Here is an 8,606-nt window from a genome sequence, read left to right on the forward strand (position 1 = left end):
GTTGGCCTGGCCCCTTGGGGCTTAAGATTATTATTTTTGCAAAAGTAGTTTTGCTTGGGTCGCGGCCGCGGGGCCAAGTTGGCCTGGCCCCTTGGGGCCTCTGGCCCCCTGGGCCTGGGCCCGGTAGGCCCGGTCATTAATCCACCTATGAGTCTAGTATGCTCTTATAGCAACACTGTGGGTATCACATCATAAACACACGGAGACGAGGCAGAGGAAAGAGTTCAATGTTTTTACTGGAGACATCAAACATCGACTGTTGAATCCTACATGACAACCTCATGACCCCTAGTGTCTTCAGTAGTAATTACAATGACAGTCTAATCTAACAGAGCACTGACAGCTCTAATACACCACATCCTTCTTTTGTCCTCAGCATTCTACAGACAATACCCAATATGACGATGAGAACAGTTTTTCCTTTTTTTTAAAAAAATGTTCGCAAATGTATTAAAAAAATTAATAAATAATGATCATAAGTATTGTTGCGTCAGACCAGACTTCCCTCCCAGGGAAGTGAAGTCACTTGTCAATCCCAAGTTCTTTCAAATGACATACGCAGACTAAGAAGGACCATCAAGACAGAATAGAAATATTATCAAGTTTTACTGAAGCTTCAGGAGATCAGCCCACACCAATACATTCATATCGGCTTCTCGAATTGATCTAACACTCAAACGGAAGAGCCAACTTCTTGCACACGAAGAAAGCCCCCACCTGCCCGGAAAGGAACACAGCCTCATTGTTCTACTACAGATAAGACAAAAGGAAGTATTCCATCTCCTACAGTGCAAGCCTTCAAGGTAACACACATAGTTTACTTGCGGACATAAGAAAAAAAATTAAAAAAAGAGTACAAATGGAAAAACACTAGCTGCTTTAAACATGACTATGAATACAGAAAGAACTCTTAAACATATATGCATTCGCCACAGTATTTATAGCCTTTGCTCAATTCTTCGTTGATGCACGTTTGGCAACAATTAAGGCCTCCTGTCTTTTTGAATACGATGCCACAAGTTTGTAACACATACTTATGGGCAGTTTCACCCATTCCTCTATGCAGCACTTCTCAAGCTCCATCAGATTGGATGGGAAGCGTTGGTTTTCATCAAGAATGTCTTCGTATATTGCTGCATTCATCTTAGTCTAGTCAGGGAGGTGACCAAGAACCCGATGGTCACTCTGTCAGAGCTACAATATTCGTCTTTGGAGAGAGGAGAACCTTCCCTTCCAGAAGGACAACCATCTCTGCAGCAATCCACCAATCAGGCCTGTATGGTATAGTGGGCAGATGGAAGCCATTTCTTAGTAAAAATTTTGCCAAAATGAACCTGAAATATACTCAGACCATGAGAAAACAAAAGCTTCTTGCCTGATAAGACAAAGCCTCAGCCAGGCATCATGTTTGAAGGAAACCAAGCACCATTCATCACCAGGCCAATACCATCCCTACAGTGAAACATGGTGGTGGCAGCATCATGCTGTGGGGATGTTTTTCAGCGGCAGGAAATGCGAGACTACTTAGGATAAAGGGGAAGATGGATGCATCAATGTACAGAGACATCCTGCGTGAAAACCAACGATTTGCATGCAACCTAATGGAGCTTGAGAGGTGCTGCAAAGAGGAATGGGAAAACTGCCCAAACATTGGCGTGCCAAGCATGTGGCATTGTATTCAAATAGACTTGAGGCTGTAACTGCTGCAAAAGGTGCATCAACAAAATAATTGAGGAAAAGCTGTGAATACTTATGTACATTGGAGTTTTTAGTTGTTTTTATTTTGAATACATTTGCATAAAGACTTATCACACCGTCATTATGGGGTATTGTCTGTAGAATTCTGAGGACTAAAACAAATTCATACCATTTGGAGTTGTAACAAAACAAAATGTGGAAAAAGTGAAGGGCTGTGATTTCCAGATGAACTGTATGTAATGATGTTGTCAGAAGTCAACGTTAACAACGATTTGACAGTTTATTTAAAGTCCTGCAGCTTCATTTGCTGCTGATGTTCTCACTCATGTTTCTTACACAGGTACTTTTAAGAGAATCTTTCATCACACGCTGCAACTCACACTACCTCGACAATGTGTGTTCTCATGTGTAATTTCAACTGATATTTGCGTACAAAACCTTGAGCACAGATTGAACAGGAAAACGATGTTTTACCAGTGTGTATTGACATGTGTGCTTTCAAATCCCTATTTTGTATAAAACCTTTACCACAGATTGAACAGATAAAACGTTTTTCTCCAGTGTGTGTTCTCATGTGTCTTTTCAAAACACAATTTCGAACAAAACCTTTAACACAGATTGAACAGATAAAAGGCTTTTCACCAGTGTGAGTTGTCATGTGTGTTTTCAAATGAGAATTTTGTGTAAATCCTTTCGTACAGATTGAACAGACAAAAGGTTTTTCACCAGTGTGTGTTCTCATGTGCGCTTTAAAATCATTATTTTGTGTAAAACCTTTACCACAGATTGAACAGATAAAAAGTTTTTCTCCAGTGTGTGTTCTCATGTGTGTTTTCAAATCAAAATTTCGTACAAAACCTTTACCACAGATTGAACAGGAAAAAGGTTTGTCACCAGTGTGTGTTCTCATGTGTGTTTTCAAATCACCATTTTGTCTAAAACTTTTGCCACACCTTGAACAGGAAAATGGTTTCTCACCAGTGTGTATTCTCATGTGTGGTTTCAGATTACGGCGGTGATTAAAGGTTTTGCCACAGTGAGAACATTCAAAGTGTGTGTTGTCAGTGTGACATGTTGTATCAGCTTCAGAGTCTTCATCATCAGTGTCAGAAGATAGTGACGTTGTGTCATCACTATCTGATAGTGGAGCTAAGACTTTGTCTGCTTGTGATCCTCCACAGTGGTCTTCATCAGCTTCTGTTGTCATGTGTTGAGTTGAGCTGCTGCTTGGAGGCTCCACCTCTCTCTTCTCCTCACTTTCACTTTTGACCTCATCATCTTCACTCTTCACAATGACACCAGTCAATGGCATCTTGGGGACATCAACCTCCTCCAGTCCTTCAACATGCGCTCCATTCTGACTGATAAGGCGATCCTCATCTTCCTCTTTAAAGAAGGGGGGCTTTAATTCCTCATCTTCCTCTTTAATAAGTGTAAGATGTGACTCCTCCTCTTCTTTTTTAATGTGAGGGGACTGTGGTTTCTCCTGCTCCATCCTGGAGGTCCACTCCTGTTGCTCAGGAAGAAGATGTTCTTCACAGACGTCTGCAGGACACGAAAACACAAACACATGATTTAGAAAAGTCTACCTTTGCTCAGTCACATGAGACAATGTGGATATTATTGCACTTTCCTTTGTGTGCTTAGTTTTACAGTAACTTAACTGTAGTATCAGTAAACAACCTCAAGTTGGACGTTTGTTCAGCTCTAATTTACCAGACTTTTTATTTGCCAAACTAATTTTGAAAAATAAATTAAAAATGTATCATGTAACTAGAAAAGTATATATTGATACCGCTTCACATTCAATTATGTAAATTAGATGATTGATTGATTGATTGAAGCTTCTATTAGTAGATTGCACAGTGCAGTACATATTCCGTACAATTGACCACTAATGGTAACACCCGAATAAGTTTTTCAATTTGTTTAAGTGGTGGTCCACTTAAATTGATTCATGATACAGATATATACTATATATATATTATCATCATAATACAGTCATTACACAAGATAACCATCCGAGTATATACATTGAATTATTTACATTATTTACAATCCGGGGTGTGGGATGTGGAGGGTTAGGTTTGGTTGATATCAACACTTCAGTCGTCAACAATTGTATCATCAGAGAAATGGACATTGAAACAGTGTAGGACTGACTTGGTAGGATATGTACAGCAAGTAGTGGACATAGAGAGAGAGAGATCAGAAAGCATAAGAATAAGTATCTACATTTGATTATTTACAATCCGGGGAGGTGGGATGTGGAAGGGGGAGGGTGTTAGTTAAGGGTTGAAGTTGCCTGGAGGTGTTCTTTTAGTGCGGGTTTGAAGGAGGATAGAGATGCCCTTTCTTTTACACCTATTGGTAGTGCATTCCATATTGATGTGGCATAGAAGGAGAATGAGTTAAGACCTTTGTTAGATCGGAATCTGGGTTTAAAGTGGTTAGTGGAGCTCCCCCTGGTGTTGTGGTTATGGCGGTCATTTACGTTAAGGAAGTAGTTTGACATGTACTTCGGTATCAGGGAGGTGTAGCGGATTTTATAGACTAGGCTCAGTGCAAGTTGTTTTACTCTGTCCTCCACCCTGAGCCAGCCCACTTTGGAGAAGTGGGTAGGAGTGAGGTGTGATCTGGGGTGGAGGTCTAGAAGTAATCTGACTAGCTTGTTCTGGGATGTGGTGATGACGGTGGTGTAAAAGGAAACTGCTTTATCTTTTACATTTTTCCTATCATACACTACCTTCATGTGACAAAGAACAAATGTCTTTCTTTTTGTGCATTCTAAGTAAAAAAAAACAGGCTAGTAAAAGTTGCCTAAAAATGTAGCTAATGGGACTAATCTATTCCGCTTTTAATTTCCTCTGTAAAAACATATAAAAACTGCCAAACTCAGTGGCCTAGTGGTTAGAGTGTCCGCCCTGAGATCGGTAGGTTGTGAGTTCAAACCCTGACCGAGTCAAACCAAAGACTTTAAAAATGGGACCCATTACCTCCCTGCTTGGGGTTGGAATTGGGGGTTAAATCACCAAAAATGCCCACTGCTCCCCTCACCTCCCAGGGGGTGAACAAGGGGATGGGTCAAATGCAGAGGACACATTTCACCACACCTAGTGTGTGTGTGACAATCATTGGTACTTGAACTTTAACATGTCGTGATCTGCATATTACGCAAGTATTAGCAACATTGTTATTTTAAGAGCTAACGCAGAGGAACTGTTTGACATACTGATTTGCTGCATCGCCTCTCAGGTGGTTAAAGTTTGACTGGATGATAAATCATGCTATTCGAAACCATTACTTCTACTGTCAGCTGCCTCTTGCTAGAGCCCCCCCCCCCCCCAAAATTAGAATGCACAAAAAGAAAACGACATGTGTCCTTGTCTCACATAGGGCTTGTGAAAGATATGTAAAATAAATTACAAAAAGTGCAACTCCCCTTAACTATTGCCCTAGATTGCAGTTCAGTGGAAGACAATGCAGTTGTATTTATTATACAGTTTATTTTATTTTTTTGTCTGCAAAAAAAAAAATCCTTAAAATTTCTATAACCAGTTATACTATCCTACTTTCACTGCAATGCTCATCCACTCAGTAAAGCTATTCCAATTATTCGTGCATGTCAATGATGAAACATAAAGTTAGTAAAGATGTGAGAGTAAGAAGTAAACAAACTTGTTCCGTGCAACACAACTTGATGCTTCTTGAAAACAGCGTCCAGCAGTTGACGTTGTCGCTAGTTCTCCTCTTTTGTTGGAGAAAGTTCCTCGTCGTACTCTGCTATCTTTCTTTATAACACTACAAATATTTCTCCAACAGCCGCAGTTAGTCGCTAATTAACCAACACTCTCCGCATTTTGCTTAGCGATGTGTTGATAACTTCCGGGTGTATTTTGTTAGCAGCTAACAAGCTAAGCTAAGTTGCAGGTTAACATCGCCAAAGAAGCTTCAATGTTCACTGAGTTGAGTTCATTCTGACACAAATAACGAGTACAGTTTAGTTTGTCACACCTAAACGAAAAGGTACAAACGTAACAATGAAGGAATTAACGCAGAATAAAAACCCACACTGATCCGCTGCCTTTTACAAGACGTTCCGTGAGAGAATACACTCTTAGTCTGCGCATGTGCAAATGATAGGTTACGTCACTCCCTTCTTCTTCTTCTTTTCAGTTTTACAGCAGCTGGCATCCATCTGTGTTGCATTACTGCCATCCTCAGTTTCATTTTATTAATCTCTCCTTGAGTCCAATATTGTTCAAAAACTCTCATACTATTACGTCACTTCCTATTGACTTGTTTCGTCTTTTATATAGAATTTGCACGCAAACGCGACATTATAATTCACAAAAAATCAACACACGACTCGCCCAGGGTGTAAACAAGGAGACGACCGAAATAACGTGCCTTAAAGAATTTGAATGCAATTTCGAAGTAGTTTTTAAAATTAAAGTTACAATTAAAGGTGGATTATGAAATAATAATAAACGTGAATCCACTGTGTACTCAGCCCATTTCATACATAAAAAATCACGTGGAAAAATATATACATGACAAGAACCAGCAACTCCATGCTACTTAAAACATTAAAAACGAATATAAAGTGCATGAGAAGTTTAACTCACCATAATGCTAAATCAATGGGAGCCCTGAGCTTGTTTCTCTGCAACAAGACGGTCCCAACTGGGGGTAATGGGAGACAAAGTGTGTTGCTTATGTCCAGTCTGCTCCGTTGTTTGTCTGAGAGCCGGCCCAGGTAACACCTAATTGGTTATGCAAGATGAGAACCTTCTAAGAACGTTCTAAGAACGTTCTTAGAACATATTAATGTTCTAAGAACGTTCTTAGAACGTTCGTTCTCATCTATATACCAAATATAATTTGCCTGCAATGGAAACAGCAACTGTTAGGCTTTTATAAGTGTTTTTTTCGCAAATTTACTTTTTATACAGTATGTTGTAACGTTTCCCTAACTTTCTGCGAATGTGTTGTGTTTTGTGAACAATCTGACGCACAGTAGGTGGCGGTAATGCACACACAAGGTTGCTTGCCAACCGCCATAAAAATCAAAAGAAGAAGAAGAAGAAGAAGGAGAAGAAGAAGAAGACTGCGCGCATGCACAGTTGAAGCTGCTCCGTGAGACAAAGAAGGACGAAAGCTAACTACTTCCAGAATCCCGATTTTAAAGCAATTTGGTGCGCCATCCATTTATCACATGTAAGTAGATAGAAAGAGTGAAATACGAAGCACGTTTTTGTATAACAATTTCCAACCTACATGATTAATTTCAGACCATTTTACGGTTTTAGCGTTGTGTCAAATGCGCGCCATGCTCAACGGCCGGTGCTAACTAGCATACATTTCTCGTGCAGGTTGGCTGTTATAAAGTTTCCAAACTGACCAAAGACCAACGAATGACTTCTGAAGAAGGGTGGATTTATCTGTAGCCTAGTTAAACAATAATTTGCCCCGTCAGTGTCATGGTTTGAATGCTGCCTGAACGTTCCGTGAACGTTATAGTTCCGTGTGGGCGATAATGGGGCAACCCATTTTCCTTGTTTTTTTTTTTATAGAATAAACACAATGAAGAAGTTTCAACAGAGGGCTTATAAGCGTAGATGGGCTGCCACAACAAGGCATTTGAAGAAGCAATGCCGACAGTCAACTTTAGAATTAGAGAGTGATGATAGCGAGCAAGAGAATGACACGACAATCTTATCAACTCCAGAAACAGTGACAACCCTTCAGTACATGGATGCTGCGGAGACTGCTGCTTCCTGCACTGCCGCGGGTGCTGACAATGCCACCTACAGTGGCCCTGATAGTGATGAGCCTGATGAAAATGATGCTGATTGGAGACTAATCGACCATCATGTCACCTTGTCATCTGATTCAGAAAATGAGAGTGATAGTGACTGCTTTGAAGATCATTTGAGTTTGTTAGCAACCGAATATCATGTCAAACATAATGCATTGGACAGCCTTTTGAAGCAACTCAAGAAAGTTTTCCAGATGGCTCCTTCTTTTGTGGTCGTTGAGTTCCTTGGTGAACGTTCAGTCGCTGTTGTCCCAACCATATGGACAGAAGATCATGGAAAGGTTATTACTTTTTCTGAAAAGTACTCTGCATAGGCATAATATTGTAGCTTATTATTAATTATTATGTCATTCATCATGACTGGATTATTTTATCTTCAGAATAGCTTCTGCTATTGGCCAAGGCCAAATCCTACCTACTCCAGAATTCGGAAAGCTGAGATTCCTGACAAAGAATTCTGGGATAGGCTGCCAATTCGGGTTTTCAGGAAAACATTGACTGGTAAGGGAATATTGTCAAAGTCATATCATGTATATTTTAAACAACATAAGTTAGATTCATCTTGAGTCATCGGCATACTTTGAAATTTTGCAGAAGACTTTGACAAGGCCCTTCAATACGAAAAACAAGCTGAAATGTTTTCGAGCCCAGAAGAAGTGTCAACCAAGCGGAGCCACATCACCCCTGAACGTTATAGAAACGATGAGGAAGATGTGTTTGATGCTGACGGTATAGTCACTTTTCAAAGACTGTTTACTTACAATACTCAAACACTACTTAGTGGTGCATAAATTTTATTGTCTTCGTTGGTTTAAACGAGGAGGAAATTCGGCCAAAAAAGAAGTGCAGAAAAGAGAAACCACAGATCCTCGTCCAGGCACCCCCGCTGCCAGAGCTCCCACCATTTAACTTTCCAATCTCCAGCGAGTACCAGACCACTTCAGCCAGTACCAGCCAATACCAGACCACTCCAGGGCATCCAGGCCGACCTCACAGCCCAGCGAGAAGCAGCACTTCCAGGCTCAGTCCAGACAGGAATAATGCATCCAGCTCAAGCAAGTACCAGAACACTCCAGCCAGTACGAGT

General features: G+C 40.5%; 2 protein-coding genes across 3 annotated transcripts; one reads left to right on the top strand and one right to left on the bottom strand.

Annotated features, from left to right (window-relative positions):
* Positions 1 to 433: 433 nt before the first annotated feature.
* LOC133663625 (gastrula zinc finger protein xLCGF3.1-like) lies at positions 434 to 5,890 on the bottom strand. Of its 2 annotated transcripts, none has more exons than XM_062068234.1 (2): positions 5,770 to 5,890; positions 434 to 3,243 (listed from the first exon to the last, which is right to left on the bottom strand). In XM_062068234.1, exon 2 carries the CDS (start codon positions 3,191 to 3,193, stop codon positions 2,075 to 2,077), a length of 1,119 nt encoding a protein of 372 aa, XP_061924218.1. In that variant the 5' UTR covers positions 3,194 to 3,243; positions 5,770 to 5,890; the 3' UTR covers positions 434 to 2,074. The 2 variants fall into 2 exon arrangements, with proteins under 2 accessions (XP_061924218.1, XP_061924219.1); XM_062068235.1 differs by lacking the exon at positions 5,770 to 5,890 and adding an exon at positions 5,377 to 5,763.
* Positions 5,891 to 6,785: 895 nt separating this feature from the next.
* Positions 6,786 to 8,310, top strand: LOC133663626 (uncharacterized). The gene is made up of 4 exons (XM_062068236.1): positions 6,786 to 6,918; positions 7,074 to 7,800; positions 7,900 to 8,020; positions 8,114 to 8,310. Exons 2-4 carry the CDS (start codon positions 7,285 to 7,287, stop codon positions 8,308 to 8,310), a joined length of 834 nt encoding a protein of 277 aa, XP_061924220.1. The 5' UTR covers positions 6,786 to 6,918; positions 7,074 to 7,284.
* The last annotated feature ends 296 nt before the right edge of the window (positions 8,311 to 8,606 follow it).

Source organism: Entelurus aequoreus, linkage group LG13, assembly GCF_033978785.1.
Source record: "Entelurus aequoreus isolate RoL-2023_Sb linkage group LG13, RoL_Eaeq_v1.1, whole genome shotgun sequence".
NCBI lineage: Eukaryota > Metazoa > Chordata > Actinopteri > Syngnathiformes > Syngnathidae > Entelurus > Entelurus aequoreus.